The following is a 17,703-nucleotide window of genomic DNA, read 5'->3' as shown; positions in this document are numbered from 1 at the left end:
TGGTTTCCATGCTCACCAACTCATGAACTGGGAGAATATAAAGTTAAAAATTATGAGTTTGTTCAGAGGTTACTGGTTATTTTGGAGAAGCCCTGTTGTGCAAAGGTTGCATAGTCTTGTGTCCTAAATTATTCATTACTTGTTTCTCTGTTTCATAGGGTGGGACTCATCTTATGAAGATCCAGCACCACAGCAGACAGATGAACCACTCTCAGCAGCTTATCTACGTTCAGGCACCAGAGCGCTGCCTGAAGACCTAGTGAGTACAGTTGCACACACATATTTGAGCCTCAGTCAGACCCAGACTCTATTGAGGAGTCTGTTGCCCACCAAAATATTTGTTTATGTTATTTTTTAGCCTTTTAGCTTGTAACTAGCAGTGGCTGAAGCAGGTAAAATGCTTATTTTCACAAAGCTTTAAGTAATACTCTCTGCTAAGACAACCCTTTCAACCATTACTTAAAAGTTTTATGTACATAATGAACCCAGGGCTGTACTCACAAGCCATTCCAAAAGATGAAAAACAAAAACAAAAACAAAAACAAATGCCCTCTTTGTTGCCCCTATTGTAGACCAGCAGATTTTAGTGCCCTCTATGGTGCCCTTTGAGTGGAGAAAACATGATGCAGTGCATATAGGCTCTCACACAGAGGTGTAAGTTTTCAAATCTTACTCACATGATAAAGCAATTTTTATCTTAACCAGGGTTTGTTTCATCATAAATGCATCATGAATTTATACGTTGCTGGAGTAGTTGGTGTGATTTAAATTTCTTTTCTTTTATCTGTAGCAATACATCATATTTTTAAATTGATCGTATGTTTTGAATGTAAAATCTTAATGTGCAAAGCAACTATTAAGTACAGCAGACAACTTTATGTAAAGGAGTAAAAAGTACATTTCAAATCTAGTGAATTAAAATAATAAAATATATTATTCAGGTAGAATACAGGTACAGTACCTCAAAATTCTCTGTCACTGATGACCAAACAAAAACAACTAAAATGCAGCTAATATTAGAAATGTGGCCTGTATAGAATTTGGGCATGCAAAGTTAATCACATCCTAAAAGAGCAACTAGGTCAGTTCAAAAAAGATAGATTTGAAATGTGATCTTGTGTTTATATTCTCACTGTTTACTAGCACTTGAATAACCCATCATGAGACTTGACCCTCGTTTAGCATCATGTCCCGCAGATAGAACACAAGCAGAAAAAGTCGCCATAATTCATTTTAAAAAGTAAGTCGTGTTTATCGTCACATACAAGAAAGTGCTGAGCCAGACATCTTGAGATTTGCTCAACATGTGGACACTGAACATCAGTCTCTCTGTCAAGCCCCTAAAAGGTTATTATATCTGCTTATAGATGCCAACACAGCGTATTGTTCATGCATGGCTTGTTGCTGAGGGTGGGTGAGGTCTTTGGACTTGGGCAGACTGGTGTGACTAATCTATCAGTGATGTAGACTAAAGCTCCCCATTGCTGAGGTGCTTAGCATTCTTTCCCACTGAGTCCTCATCCAGTCTACTGTGCTGCCATAACCACAGAAATTCAGATTCATATCAGCACTTCTGTACACTACGTTCACAGTCGGCTATTTCACACCAGCACATATATTGATACATGCATACATGTTGTTGTCGCCCTAACCTTTAAACATACAACATGTAAATTCTGCCGTTAGGTGTCTCTCTCATGTTAAAGCAATAACTAAAGATGTAGTTTGATGATGTTGTGAAGTAGTGTGGGATCATAGGAGACATCATGTACATGGAGGTTATGCATTAACGTTATATTCATGTTACATTTAGTCATGTTTGCTGACTTTTTCACTCTGCATTTTCCAAGTAACATCTGTGTTTGAAGAAAAAAAAGTCAAAAAGGGTCAAAAAGGTATTTTTTGTAATATAACACTAAAATGTCAGTTGCTCTTCAAGGGCAGGGCCAGTAGTAGAATGAAATAGAAAGAAACACAGCGACTGCAATGACTGTCTTTCTTACCGTTGATGAAAATCCATCGAAAAGTCCAGAAAAAATCTAATCTAAATCTAACGACCAACGGACCTGGAGCTTGTCCGCAGCTAATCTTGCACAGTACTGGACCCATCAAGCTGAAAATTTTTGTGCATGTTTATGACTGTAGGCTCAAGGTCTTCTTGTGGTTGCTGTGACACACAATTTTTGAAAGACCTTGAAAAACCTATATGAAACCTTTATATAACCTGTAATGACTGCTGGCTTATCTTAACTGGCCAATAAGGGCCGCAAAGCTTTAAAACAAATGCTAGGCTAAAAACAAGGTTTACCTACCAGCATGGTTGGTGAGTGTCATACAGTAGTTACATGTTATTAAATTACAAAATAAATGTAACTGTTACCTGTTAAAGTTATTGAAAAAAAAATCTAAATAAATTACAGTTACTAATTAAAATTTTGGTGATTGTTTTTTCAGATTGCTTGGCTGAGATCTGTGCTCCACCGAGTGCACTCCTCTAGTTAGCTCATGGATTACCAATGCATTTCGACTCACAGAGTTTTAATTATAGGGTAGTATCTGTGTTTATTTATAACATATAATGTAACAGTGTATGCCAGTTCACTGTGTGAGTTCTTTTCATTTAATCCACCCCCTCCTTAGTACCTGTTAAGAGTTCAGAGGGATGATGATCCATGTGTGTCATGCCATTAGAGCCGCCAGTGAAAATGACTTCCAGGATATCTTTGAAAGAGGACCTGGAGTCTACAACACTAGTCTATAAACAATTGAATTTTGAACTTATACAGAATTAATGTCTTTAAAAAAATAGCTGTTGTATAGCTATAAGCAGAGCCATATTGCACAAACTCCACCAAGGTCAAGCAGTTCCCATTTTGGCTGGCCACAACAAAAATGTGCGCACTTACTGCAATATATAACTCTTCAGACAGTAAAGGGGGCAAATTACAAACGTATGAGGTCATAAATTTAAGAGATTGTTGACTCTTTAGTGTTGAAAGCAGTGTCTCAACCCTTTGATACAATAATATATCCTTAGTCACAGCCTTATGCAACGTTCTGCCGCGGCTGCAATCAAAGATTTTCCATTGGCCTGCCCTGAATGCCTTAATGACTGAGAATGAACGGCAATCTCCTGAGGTATTAGGTTAGGGACAGAGGGCTTATCCAAACTCACCATCATCAAACATGCCCAGACAGCCATAATGTGGCTCAGAGGGAGCTGCTATTGGAGCAACAATAATTAATGCAGTAAAATGACATGATCCCCTTTTGTTTAGACAGTTTTGATCAAAGGTTGTTTTTATGATTATTATGATTATTATGATTATTATTATGATGATGATTATTATTATTATTATTATTATTATTATTATTACTACTATTGTTGTTGTTATTATTATTATTATTTTTATTGCAGATTATTTTCAGTGTTGACTAATCTGTTTTCTTGATTAATCGATTAATTGTTTGGTCTATAAAATGTCAAAAAATGGCGAAGTGTTTCTCAAATCCCCAAGATGATGATGATATTGTGTTTACTGTCACAGAGAAGTATAAAAAAAACCCAGAAAATATTCACATTTAATAAGTTGGGATCTAAGAACTTTAACTTTTTTGTAAAAACCTTATTCACACAGGTTGATAAATTATGAAAATAGTAAGCAATCAATTTAATAGTTGGCAACTCAGTGCTTAATAGCTGCAGCTCTAGAAATTATCCACTGACTCCTGGAACATGAAATATCCAGATGTTAAAAGGAAAAACGTGACTTGAAACATGTGAGAAGACTTCACCGATGTTATACAAGTGTTGCTAGTTACCATGCAGCACACAGGAGCTCTACGTATGACCTTTCAAAGATGGGTGGTCTTTGTCAACCTTTGACCTGCTGCATCCCAGCTACACCTTAGCTTAGCATCCACACACACAGACTTGCACATACAAACAAGCATACATTGAATTCACCCTGAATGTTAAGTATAACCTCATATCTATTGTTTAAGTGGACAATGTATAGGCTGTACATTTAGCTCCATATTTCCCTTTTATTTTCCCACCAGCATGCTCAGGCAAACAGCTAAAGCTATAGCTATCTGGCCCTGATAGTATGGGTCTATATATAGAGAAGCCCTGTGACTGAGCTGGCTGTAAGTGTCAGATTCCAGGCGCACTCACCCGTCCTGGCCGGATCAGCACCTGCTGCTAACTATAAACCCACCCACCCCCAGCACTGCTCTCTAGCCCAGCTCACACAGGAAGGCCAATGTCCAACCAAACCCCAGCCTGGACAAGGAAAAAGATCCAGGTTAGGCTCAGTTAGCAATTTCCCCGAAGCCAACTCAGATGGGAGGGGGCAGAAATAGAGATGGGAGCGTTGGAGGATGTAACTTGTCTGAGCGAGATGTCCCTCTTGGCTTTTTCTATTCAAGTCTGATCCATGGCAGTGCCTCTTGCGTTCTGAAGTAGTCCAGCCAGTGTGGCACTGCCAGACTGAGCTGTGTGGAGCTGCTCAGTCCTGGACTCAGCTGCAGATTTTGAAAGTCAGTTGTTGGATGAAGAGAACATATTGCAACACAGAGGAACTCAATGCCCTTGGGAAAGCCTCATCATTGGCCAAAGGTACAGTATCATTTCATTCTGTCAGGTCTCTTTGCACAGGGAGCATGCTCTCTTTCTCTTGTCACTCCTACAGCAAAGAAATGTGGAAAGTTTAGATAGAGGGTATGTATTGTGCAGAAGTAATTTAAATATGGTCATTTTCTTGGATGTAAGAAAATGTCAGTATTTGTTATTCAAAATAAGTTACATGTCATATTACTATATATCTTAATGAAATCTTGTGAGCTTTTATTTGCATGTAGAGGATATAAATTTCTGGTATCAACTACAGATTTTTAGTCAGATTGACATGAATGTGTGTATATTGCATTTAGTTGCTTTAAGATTGCTTGCTACTGCTTTTAAAAGCCACAGTGAGAGAGTTATAGTTGTGTCCTGAACCCCTTTTGGAGGTTTACAATATGTCTGTGCATGGTATTCTCAGAAACTTTTAGGGTTAAAGCTAAATTTGTTGTTTGCAAGCTAACAAAAGAGAAACAAAGCACAATGATTTAGCCTCATTTAAATTATTTAGCAATTTTAGCCTCTGTATCTGCTATTAATAAGCTTTGCCTCAGTGATATTCATCACTGTTAGTGGTGATATAAATGAATGAGCTACACACCCTCCAGGTGACCATATCTCATTTCCAGTCCAGGAACAGAGCCCAGAGCAGACCAGAGGAGCAGACTGGACTGGCCACAGTGAGAATTTGGAGCTTGTGGACGAGCGATGGACAGCTGGACTCTCCAAGGGGACAGCTACTCCTTCCTGCGCAGTGCGCCCCGTACCTTTTCCCTGTGTCATCGTGACGGCACCCCCAACCACGTTGAAATCTTCGATATCATCAACGCCCCAAGTCAGCGCAGTGCAATTTCTGAGACTACCTGCCTTTGTGACATTTTTGGAGACGACTGTGAGCCACCCTCCCTCTCGAGCAGCCCTGCTGTAAGGACTTTTGTCCCTTCCCCGAGGGAGGTGAACGGGACAGCTGCTGCATCACCCCTGGGGGATGACCAGAACGACTCAGGCTCTTATCACACTGCACCAGGCTCCAGTGAAGGAGAGGAGGGCTTTGAAGATTCAAGAGAAAGGGTTTACAGCCCCCCATTGCAGGGTGAGTCTTCAGAGAGGACGCAGCCAGAGGACAAGGGACTGAGCTCAGGGCATCCAGAAGTTTCTGAGGACAGTAACCCAAATTTAGAGCCAAAAAGCAAGTCACCAGTGCCTCATTTTAGTGCAGCTAGCCCATCATCTCAAGTCCTCAACACTGGAGAGAGGATCCCCTCTCCTGGACACCGCAGCCCCTATACCCTGAGTCCAGAGAGAGCAGCATCATCCTTATCTTCTTCCTCAGTTGAAAAAAGATGTTCACCATCACCACCTAATCCTACACAAACACATTCAGAATCTGAATTGAGGGGAATCAATCCTTCTTTCAAAGATAGACTTAACAGCCCTTCACATCAGTCTTTAACTCCAAGCCCCTCCCCTGAGCCGAGGAACTGTGTTAGCTCATCCTCTTCTGAATCAGTGAACACCCAATCTCTACCTGAGTTTAGGATAGCACAAGACTCACCCGAGCCAAGGAACAGCTGCTTTAATCAACACAGCAGTCCCTCACCTGAGCCCACATCAAAAGATTTGTCTCTGGATTTTACAGAATCGAGAGCCATCCTTTCATCACCATTACCTTCACCCAGCAGTACAGAGTTGTCATCCCAATCAAGAGAAACGCTGGTCTTTCCTGGGCTGAATAATCGGCCCTCCTCCCTTGATACTCGATCATCATCTCCTTTTCCTGACCCAAGAGGGAGGGTCTCCCTGCCTGATCTCTTCAGCAGAGGCTCCACACCTGAAATTGAAGACTCTAACAGCACGCCTGAGCTGATTTCAGATCTTTCCACTGCAGGGAGAGACTCCAGAACAACTCCTGAGAGTCAAGGTGCAAGGTTATCAGCTGAACCTCCAAGTACAGGATCTACACCTGCCCCACGATACACACCTCCCTCACCCGTCATTTCAATAGCAACATCTCCTGAGCTCGTGGAGAGTGTCTCACCTGAATTAAGAAACACAGCTCCCTCGCCTGGCCTGCTCTGTGCTGCTTCACCAGCTAGAACCGGAACAAGAACTCCCTCTCCTGACCCCTCACATCAAATAAGAGACATTTCAACACCTTCAACACCTACCCAGGTATCTTCACCTGTGGTAAGTTATAGTTTATCTCCATCACCTGAAGTTACGAGGAACTGCTCTCCCACAGAGCGCAGATATACTGCTCCCTCACCTGAAATCAGGATTACAGCATCCTCACCTGAGGTCCATAGGAGAGAGCAGTCTTCTGAAGTGGAGACGTCAGCCTCTCCTTTGTTAGAGCCTCGCTTTGACTCTGCCTCATCAAGAAGCCTCACTTCATCCCCTCACATCACAGGAATCTCTTACTCTGTTGTTCAGCCCGAGGACAGGGATACGCCCCCATTTCCTGAGCTCTCTTGGCTCTCCACCCCTGAGCCTGACAGGACACGTGTGACCCCTGATGCAAGGAGCCCTACCCCGAGCAGAGACAGTATACAGAGCAGTAGAGCAGAGTCCACTGGTACACCACGAGACTCACCTCATATATTAAGCTTCTCAAGTTCTGTCCTACAGCCTGAAATAACTCATCAACCCAGGTACCAAACACCTTCACCCCAGCCAAAGCATCACACTCCCTCACCTGAGCCAAGATATCTAACCCCTTCATCTGACAGGTATCAAAGTCCTTCACCCCAGCACAGAAGTAAAGAGTCATCACCTGTTGCCCCATCTCCTGAGCAAAGGTATCACCAGCCTTTACCAGCAAGCCTCTGTACAGAGTACACCCCTCAGTGTACACAGCCTACTCCTCCTCTAAGAAACACACCTGAGGTTGAGGTGGATTCCTCCTCAGTTGATATTATAGAAACACAGTACCCCACACATTTGGCCAAAGAGATTGTGTCGCCTGTAGTTGAATTAGACAGAGGAGAGAGTTCAGTTGTAGCTGATATCAAAAGCAGATCACCAGTTGTGTCAGACCATTCACCTATATCTGCTTCACCTGTCTTAGCTGAGGAAAAGGTAGACAGCACAGACAGAGAAGCAGCACCCAAGGAAGCAAACTCAAGTGTAGTCGTATTCTCTAAAGAAAAACAAGCCATTGACCCCTCCTTGTTTCAGAAAGAAGAAACTTACAATAATCTTCCCATTGTAAACAAGAGTCCTTCCCCTAATATTCTATTTTCTAAGGACAAGAGTCCCAGCATTTCCCCTGTCCACAGGGCTCCATCTAAATCACCTGTTCAGAGACTTCAAAACCTGAAACCTCAGTCCACAACGTATTCCCTGACTCCTGAAAGCAGTAGCTCATTAACATCATCTTGTACACGTGAGCAGACGAAAGGACAGCTGTCAACCAGTGTTAGACGTGAAAACATAGAGAGGTCCACAGAGGACATGGCCCAGAACAGAAACAGAAGGCGGACTCCCTCTCCGCCACTCACCAGGTTTACACCTGTCCACATAATAGCCCCTGAGAAACCACACAGACACTGGCAGAACAGAAGCCGCAGCCCTTCTCAGGTTGTAGCATCCTCACCGAGTGGTAATTTTAAGAAAGCAGTGACAAATAGGGAAAGCCCCAATGTTGACCCTGTTGACAATAATAGCCAGGCTGACTGGGTCAGGCTAGGAACGCAGTTGGAAATGGAGAGGGAAATGCAGCTGGAGGAGGATAAAGAGGTAGGTAGGGAGAGGCAAATGGATAGGGAGATGGAGAGAGAGAGAAAGAGGGAGGAGTGGCTTCCTGAAAAGGGGAAGGGGTGGCAGGGGGACGCCAGTTACAGAGGGGAACAGGTTGAGCTGTCATTCAATGCCAGGAATAGAAAAGGGCCTGCGAGTCGCAGAGCAGCTCCCACAAGCAGAGAGACCCGTCAGGGACTGCCAGCAGTGCATTCCTATTCAGAGAGTTTGCTTGCCACCAGACAGCTACAGCAACAACAGAGTCTGTTTAGACTTGCTTCCCAACAAGACTCCAGGGGTGGTGTTTCTGGCAGACGGCTTCATCCTCCCGCACCACAGAACAAGAACAGTGCTCCTGGACGCGTGGCTGTAAACAGGCCCGGCCGGAGTTCCAGCTCCAGCATGGGAAGTGAACTTGATGAGGCAGACAATGAGGTGAAGTGGTTTACAGATGTGGCTTTCCGCAGCCTGTCAAGTCCTGAGGTAGATTACCTTGATATGTACAACTCCAGCCACCGTTCATCTACCAACATTTCTCAACCATCTACCCAGGAGAGCCCAGCTGGGCTCAGTGCTGCCTGGCCGGCCTATGCTGACTTCCGGGGTTCTGCTCCAAAGCTGGACAATGATGAACTCTGCTTCCAGCAGCCATCTGCATACTACTCAGATGGCTTAGATCCATCAAGGCGGTATGAACTGGGCAGCTTTGAGTGTGTAGATGTGGCCATTGAAAGAGAGGAATCCAGGAAAGTGAGAAGAGGAGTGCCAAAGAGACAGATCCAGCTGAAGAGAAAGGATACTTTTGAAGGGAAGCAGGATGAGAGCAGTGAAAATAGTAGTCCTGGGGTACCAGTGATGGGGGAAAGCCCCTCTCTAGAGAGTCACTCCAGAGAGACATTTGTAAGACAACACAGTACACCAGCAGCATTACAAGAGTGCTACACTTCTGAGCGCAGCCCTGAGCCCAATCAACAAAATGAAAGAAAATCCAGACTCCAGAAGTCTGCTTCTCTAGATGAAACATGCAGTAAAACCAAGATGGCCACTTGTCTCATCAAGAGTGTGTTGTCCAAGAAGATGCAAAGTGTTGATAAACAACCTGATGAGCAGGCAGGAGAGGAAGTGAGCCCCGCTTTTGAGGAAAACGGCCCACGAACAGAGATTGCTGTAGCACCACTTAGAGAGTCCCCAAAACCTGATGCACACAATCTCAGTTCCAGTCTTCAGTCAGATTATAGTTTCTCATCTGAGGCTTTTTCTTTGAGGGGAGAGCCAAGCACAAAGGATGAAGCCAAACCTCAAAAAACCTTTGGAGTGAGATCCAGTAACAGGCCAAGTTCATCGAGCAGCAGCAGAAGTGTTACCTTTTCACTGTCAGAGAGTGAAGAGGCTGATTCTCAAAGCAGGAGTGCAACCTCATTAAGATCTGAAATGAAATCAGAATTGAAAGTGCCATTGGATAGTAAACAGTCAAGAACTGGAGGACAACAAGCAGATGACAGTAAAATATGGGACGGAAGGGAGGCTGGTGACTCAGCACATGCCACTGCCGGGAACACAGGAGCTCCTTCTGCCACTGGAGCCAGCAGCATGCAGGCCAGAGCGACAAATAGAGACCAGGAATGTGAAAACACAGAGGACCATAAACAACTGCAACACGGTGACAAGGGCATACACTCGTCAAAAACACAGGAGATTACATTCAAAGCAGTGGAGAAAAAGAAAGCGTCACTGAATGTCTGTCTTACCCCTGAGGCAGAAAACAAACCTGAGGCTTCTTCATTAGACATGTCTTACAGAGAAAGAGATGAAAGGGTACAGACCAGTGTGGATGAGAAAACAGAGGAAGAAGAGGGAAGTGGGAATAATCAAGTTAAGGTCCCCCTTCACAAAGTTAGAGATGTAAGGCGACTTGTGAAAAATACATATAATCTCTCCTTCAAGGCAACTAGTGCTGCAGTAACAGCAAATCTAAATGAAGAAAGGATGGGAATATTTAATGAGGAAAGGAGTGAAGAAATAAAAGAGGAAAGGAGGAAAGAGGTCATAGCAAGGGAGGAGAGGGAGGTAAGGCAGGAGATGAGGAGGGAGGAGAGGGAAGAGGAGCTCAGGATAGGGGAACAGCAAGAGGTGAAAGACTCAAAACTTCTGACTCCACCTCCTCAGAGCAAAGGAAATCCTTTGTCCCGTCCACAGCCCATGCAAATAGAATACAAGGCTGTTTGCTGGAAAGAAGACAAAAATAAAATGGCGTGCATCACAAAAGACTCAGAGAACCTGGGTGACAAACCCCAGGCTCCTCCAAAGCATGTCACAGAGGTAGAAGCACAGAAATCCTTGAATGCAAACACTCAGAATTACACAACAGGAGACACAGGAAGTGCCAAGTCATGTCAATATGAGGAAACACAAGAGACTATGACAGAAATGCAGAAATCACTAGACAACGAGGATAAACCTGTGATAATTAGAACAGACAGAAAACCTCCCATGCTTGGAAGCCTCCCCAGACAGCCCAGTAAGGAAAGAGAGGTGTCCACTGCTGTAGTGTTGATAAGGGATGGATCCAGCAAGACCAAGACATCTCCAGCCCAGGAAGAGATTCCCATCTCATTCCAAACTCCAGCTGCTTCACTTTCACCTGGACCCACTACACCTGGCAGCACCCATGGTAGTGGTGGCCACTCAGTTTCCATGTTATTAAAAGAGAAAGGCTACCAAGCTGACATTGGAGCAGTGGTGGGTGACAACCAGAATGGAGCTGGAGGTAAAGGTGTTCCTCGTAAGCATGTGAACTGCCTGGAGATCCCCCTTCAGACCTCTTCAGATGGAGGTCTGATTGAGTCTCATAGAGAGAGGACATTCTCCTCCTCATCTGCCACATCTGGCCCGGCAGCTGTGTCTGACAGCACAGATACCCTTACAAAGACCAGAGAAGACGAGGGAGCTGGCATTAAGCCTACTGTAAAAGACACAGCAAAGCAAAAAAGTCCTTCTCCGCTAAGGAATACGCTGGAGCAAACACCACCTCTCACCAAACAGAAGGAGCTAGGAGATTTTGAAGCAGTGAAAAGACTAGATCCAACTTTTCCGCCAAGGTCTCCTGCAATAAGGAGGTTCAGACCACAGCCAATTGAAGTTAAGTCACTGTCTAAAGATACACAGAGACAAGAGATGCCCACAAATGCTACAGGAAACAAGAGGCCTCAAACCATTGAGGTTAAATCTATAGCTAAGAATTCTCAAAAGCCGGTTGTGCCTCCAAAACCAAGCTGCAAATTCAAACCTGCAGATATAGGATCAATGCCAAATGAGGCACCGAGACCATCTGCAACAACATCAACTGTAAAACCACAAGGTGAGGAGAGGTGTCAAACAATCGTAGTGTCCTCACCAACAATCTACAGAAAGATCTCTAATGAATCATCATCAACATCAAATTATACAAGAAAATTAGCTGTATCTGCAGTATCCAGCCTCAAACCTCCATCTTGTAAAACAACAGCAACCACCACCCCCAATGTCCCAAACCAATCCACAGCACCATCAGAGACAGAGGCATCTCATGACAGATGTGAGGAGCAAAAGCCAGGAGCCCCACCTCAGAGTAGTAACTACACACAGAGGCCCACAACCTTAGCTACAGGTCCAACATCAGCCACTGGTGCAGCTTTAACCTCAGCTCCAGGTCCAGGGTCTGATCCAAAATCAACCCAAGTCCCTGCACCTGCCTCAGCCGGAGCCAACCAGCCAAGCCAGCCAGCTGTTTTGGATACAGAGAGCCAACCACAGTATCCCAGGACAGCACACCCTCATGAACAAGCAATGCCGGTGACTTCAAACAATACAAAACAACCCGCTGCTGTCTCCACAACACAAGTGCCAGGATACACACACCAGGCATTTCGCAGATCACTCTCAAGTGAGCGCTCACAAAGGACAGATGACCTGCGCTTTTATGCCTCAGATGACCCTCCGAGCTACGATGAAAGAGAGAGCTTCAGTCCCCTCATGCTGCCAGATCTGACCCCCAGGAGGTCAAATCGCTATCAACCCTCCTCCCGCCCTCCTCCCTGCTCCTGCACAGCTGGTTGCCCTTCCCACCCTGGTCTCACTCCACCTCACCATCACCGCAGCCCCCATAACCTCACCCCCCCCGCCCCAGCACACTCTCCAGGCCAGGCACTACCTTACCCAGTGGCTCAGCCCCCTCTCCGCCCACACCAGTGCAAACCGGACCCTCAGCAGATTAACTACCAACCCAGCTCTCCAAAATCAAGTCCTTTTGGTCCAGGTCAGCCACCAGCCATGTACCAGTCTCTCCACCAACCTCCTCCCTGTCCTCCCCACCCATCGCTCATGCAGACCTGCCCTGCTGACCGACCATTGCAGCCACCCCAACATATTGACTCTCGACGACCGCCTGTCCACAGATCCCCCCAGCAACAGCCACCTGGAATGGCTGGTGCTCCTTACAGCGATCCTGGCCACAGCCACTCTCCTGGCCTTCCTCCTATTGATCCCCAGTACTTGTGTGGCTCTCAAAGCCTGGGGCCTTCCTATGGCTCAGAATATGGGGGAGACAGCTCTAGTTTGTACTCAGAAACTAGCTATGGACAGACACCTCGCAGAGTGCTCCTGGATCCTGAGACAGGGAAGTACTTTTACATTGAGGTGCCTGTACAGCCGCTGAGGAAAATGTTGTTTGACCCAGAGACTGGCCAATATGTGGAAGTTCTCATCCCGCAGCAAGCAATGTCACATTCAGGCCTGTATCCTCCTTCAGCAGCCCCCTACCCACCTCTTCACAACCCTAACATGTATGCCCCTGCTCCACAGTACATGCCCTATGCCGCTCCTCCTCCTCCTCCTCCTCCAGCCCATCCCCAGGCACAGCCCCAGCCACCTCGATATCCTGAGGCCTCTGCCGCAGCAACAATGCACCCAAGTGGGCCTGTGATCGGCTACAGGAATCCCTCTGGTCAGGCACCCAAGCCAGAACCCCAGAACCACCCACCATTGGACCAGAGCTACCTGGAGAGTATGTATTATGTCCCTACAGGGATGAATGCGAGCCCCAATCCCACCCCACCAGACTATTACCACAAACATCCCCCCAACCTCCCGCCAACAGGGGGGAAAAGGTCCTGAAATAGAGGATAGAGGCCGCCTTCCTGGAGCCTGTTGGGTTTTAAATACACAGTGTATAAAGGGGGTGTCTAATGTTAGCCTGTAATGTTATTTGAGTTTTCACATTGCGACTGAAGACAGCAATTCTTTGGTTGTTTATTTGCTGGTGCTTGTTCTGTGCTAGGCTTCTTTAACAAGATACATTATTCTTGAGTTAACAGTTTTGAAAACACAAGAGCCTTTTTATGTGGTGTTCTTAAGATTATTTCATAAATCTAAAATGGTCTATTAAAATGTTTGTCATTTTTGATGCAGGGTAAGAACATCATACTATATGATCACCAGTAATGCACAGGCACTATACTGTAAATCCACTGGTTTACTGGTATATTGATGTGTGTACTTTAAGAACAAATATCTCCAAAAAACTTGAAAGTACTGTTTTGAAAAACCTCGTATTTATTTTATTATTGTGTTTCTCTAATATTGGATGAGTGAGTTTGTGCACATTATGTTTGCAACAACAATGCCAATAAAATATGTCACATATGCACTGCTCTTATTGCACGATTTAATGTATTTATAGATTCTTTCTACACTTCACAATCTCAACAGTTATTTACTGTTTAACAATCTGAATTACAGTTACAACAAAAACTCAGAGGTTTTGGTGAGTGTCCAGAGTGTCTAAGAGGAAGTTATTGCCATATACTGTATTTCCACTAATATATCAGCTTCTGATTTGAAACTAGCTTTGCAGAAAACACTTTATTCAGCTGCCTTCCATAGCTCTTTCTCTCTCTGATTGTCATTGTCACTGTTGATAGTATGCAACAGCAAAAATGAACTTTTCCTTGTAATATTGCTTATTGGGGTGTCCCTATAGCTTAGTTGGTAGGGAGTGTGCACCATGAGTTGAGGCTATCGGTCCTCTGCAGCGGCTGCTGGTTCAATTCCCACCTGCAGCACATTTGCTGCATGTCATCCCTTCTCTCTCTCCCCCTTTCCTGTCATTTCTTCACCTGTCCTATCTTAATAAAGGCAAAAAGCCTTATAATAATAATACTGAAATAATACTGGAATCTGCAGATTTTTTCATAGTTTTCACCCAGAATGAAAATCTGCAGAATTCTGTAGAATGTTGTTTTGCTTGTAAAGAGACCATATTAATTTAAGATAACAAGGATTGTTTCTGAGCAAATATTAGCACACAAGTAGATTTAGATGAACTTTTAAGTTTAAGATTTTTTCCCCATGACTAACAGTTCAAAACAGAATGTGAGCATTTGTTGGAAAAGTCAATAAAGTGTAAGACAAGGAAACGTAAGGTTCAATGTGGAACAGAGAGAGCAGAAATGAATTAACCATTAATTATTTGTCTTCCAATAAATACAATTTAAACACGTATACGGACAGACAGTTATTGAAAAAATTATTGATATGCCATGATTTTTGTAAGCAAGAGAAAGAGTTCAGTATAAAGAGGTATCCTCTGTTGGCCAATCAGTTGTACATTATACTACAGTGACCACTGGAGGGTGCCACAGACCACCAGAGTGATGCAGAACGTCCCATCCTGAAGGCACCTCTAGCCTTTCGTGAGAAGATCCTGTCACAGTAAACAGTTAAATGATTTCCTAATCAAAACCTGAGCTTGTAAACTGAAACCAGAGCCTAATTTGTTAGTCCAAAGGGACAAAATTGGTCTTTCCTTTCTTTGATGTGGATGGCAGTAAAACTAATGAGAGGTCTGACCAGTAGCTGTGAGGGGCTTTAGTGTGTAGGTGTGTGTGTGGTTGTGTGGCTCAGTTTGCACATGTGCCTGATGGAACAAAACAGGCAGCAACTCAAAAGCAACTCAAAGCCCCATAGGAACACATGAGCGTGTTCATTAACATCTGGAGGGGATATAACACTGACAGCACCTGGCAAAATGTGTAGTCTCTGAATGTGGGTCATTTTCAGCTCTGGAAATCTACTTTACCTTGCAGCACTTCAAAACCCACATCCACAACTGTTCATCATTAGGAATGCCTTCTAAACCGACAGAGTGAGGCTGTGATCTTACTGATGAGAACAGTGGTCCTCAGATTGTGAGGTGGGCCCCTCTGGTGGGGCAAAGAGCCACAGCAGGGCGTTGCACGCACTTCTCCTACCATTTTTAATCGGGGTTACAAATTTTGCTCATTTTCCTTAATTATTTGATCAATCATTAATAATGATTGAATGACTGAAAGTAAGCTATTAGTGAGTATCTTAATGGCAATTAATCAATTAATAATTAATTATTAATATTCCTCTTATTAAAGGCATATTCAACATTTTCCCTAAAAGCAATGCATGGCACACACACATAAAATAATCCCTTTCAATCATAGTGTCTGTATCTGCACCTATTTGATGTCCTGGCAATGAGACTCAGCAATCAGCTAGCTTCTGGTGTGTTTATGAACAGCTTGGACAAATCAAACTGATTCTACCTTTAATGAATAATTAAAGAATCTGGTGGGTGGGGAGCTGAACTTTTTAAAAGAAAAAGTTTGAGAACGTCTGGATTAGAAGGAGCCTGGCCTAATCCAGCCACCGTGTAACTGAGGAGGGCAATGAACAAGTCTAACTATGGCAGGTCATAAAAGTGAGGAGAAAGGAGGCTGCCAAGTTTATCAGTTAAAATGTAATCATTGCACAGCAACAGCATGTAACAACAAAACACCAGCGATAGCACACAGTTTCAATGATCGCCCCATGTTAACTCAGAGTTCACAGAAAGTAAAACTGGACCTACGTCGACCTTCCTACAAGTTCCCCCTGTGAAATTGTCACTGGAATGCAATGTTTAGTGTAAGTTTATTGCTCTGATCCTGTATTGTCACAACCTGGCTGACGATTATAGAGACACACCTTAGGAACACATACACTAATCTGTATAAACCTCCTGGCACACCTAATCACTTCCAGACAAATACACACACTTCCACACACTGTGGGTCTGTTCCAATAAGCAGCTTTACAGAGTTATCTAACTTTTCAGACCTTGTCAAATCTGATGTAAAATACCTGTTCAGCAAAGTTTTTTTTTTGATAATCCGGAAAACCACCTTCTTTAAACAGCACAGTGTGGCTTTATTGTTCAGTATGCTAAATGTCACTCTAACTTCAAACCAGGTGAGACAAACAGCTGAAGTCTGAAAGCAGTGTAATAATAGCACTGATTTAAAGGGACAGTTCACCCCCAAATCAAAAACACACATTTTCTCTCCTACCAGTAGTGCTATTTATTCATCTAGATGTTTGGTGTGAGTTGCCAAGTTTTGGAGATATTGGCTGTAGAGATGTCTGCCTTCTCTCAAATATAATGGAACTAAATGACACTTGGCTTGTTTTGCTCAAAGCACCAAAAAAAAAAAAACATTTGAAAAACTCAACAGCATTGACTTTGTCTAGAAATCATGATACGGTTACTCAGGATAATGCACAGGCCTTGTTGTGAGCAGCATCATGTGGGAAGTACCGAACTTCATCGTGCTAACATTACAGCTCAGCTGAGGAGGACACCAATAATGTTTACATCACACATGCATGAGCCTCTCGTCCATGAGTAGATGTACACCTCCGTCTGTGTGGTGATACCCACTTACCAGCTAAAAAGGACCAAATAAGGGTCTAACAGTAGGAAATAAAACACTTTAGTTTACAGTACAGTTCTTTTCTGATGTGTCCCAAATTACCCTCTAAGAAAGTCCAAAAAGTGTCTAATAAATGCTCTAATACTGTATAACAACAAAAAACATGTTATTAGTTAGTTTTGGTCTAATTTGATACCAAGTACAGCTTGTTACGTCTTATTAGTGTACTTTAAAATAAAGTGCGTCCAAGAAAAAATAGGTCTTTTTGATTTTGGGGTGAATTGTCCCTTTAATTTACTTGTACTATATGTGTCTTTTAATTAGCCAATTATTAGGATATTATAATAATATTGTAGCTTCTTCCTAATAATCATTTAACATTAATCAACATTTTCCAGACACATCACGTATGACTATGTCGAATTCCAATCGTATACACACATAAAACAGACACCATGACATCATTAGGACAGCTCTGGGCTCTTTCCAGTGTGTCTGTTATTGTTATGGTTCTGTGACCACTTTTCTACCCCACATTGTGATTACACACTCTCACACACTCACTGTAGGAGTCCCATCATCCAT

The 17,703-nt window shown here is 43.7% G+C and overlaps 1 protein-coding gene across 1 annotated transcript; it reads left to right on the top strand.

Moving 5' to 3' along the window:
- Positions 1 to 3,750: 3,750 nt before the first annotated feature.
- LOC146327065 (uncharacterized) lies at positions 3,751 to 14,045 on the top strand. The gene is made up of 2 exons (XM_084719476.1): positions 3,751 to 4,621; positions 5,254 to 14,045. The coding sequence occupies exon 2, from the start codon at positions 5,333 to 5,335 to the stop codon at positions 13,511 to 13,513; it is 8,181 nt and encodes a 2,726-aa protein (XP_084575602.1). The 5' UTR covers positions 3,751 to 4,621; positions 5,254 to 5,332; the 3' UTR covers positions 13,514 to 14,045.
- The last annotated feature ends 3,658 nt before the right edge of the window (positions 14,046 to 17,703 follow it).

Source organism: Lutjanus erythropterus, chromosome 5 (assembly GCF_056507025.1).
Source record: "Lutjanus erythropterus isolate fLutEry1 chromosome 5, fLutEry1.hap2, whole genome shotgun sequence".
NCBI classification, from domain to species: Eukaryota; Metazoa; Chordata; class Actinopteri; order Lutjaniformes; family Lutjanidae; genus Lutjanus; species Lutjanus erythropterus.
The sequence above is the reverse complement of the archived record's forward strand: the minus strand, read 5'-3'. Positions and strand labels throughout refer to the sequence as shown.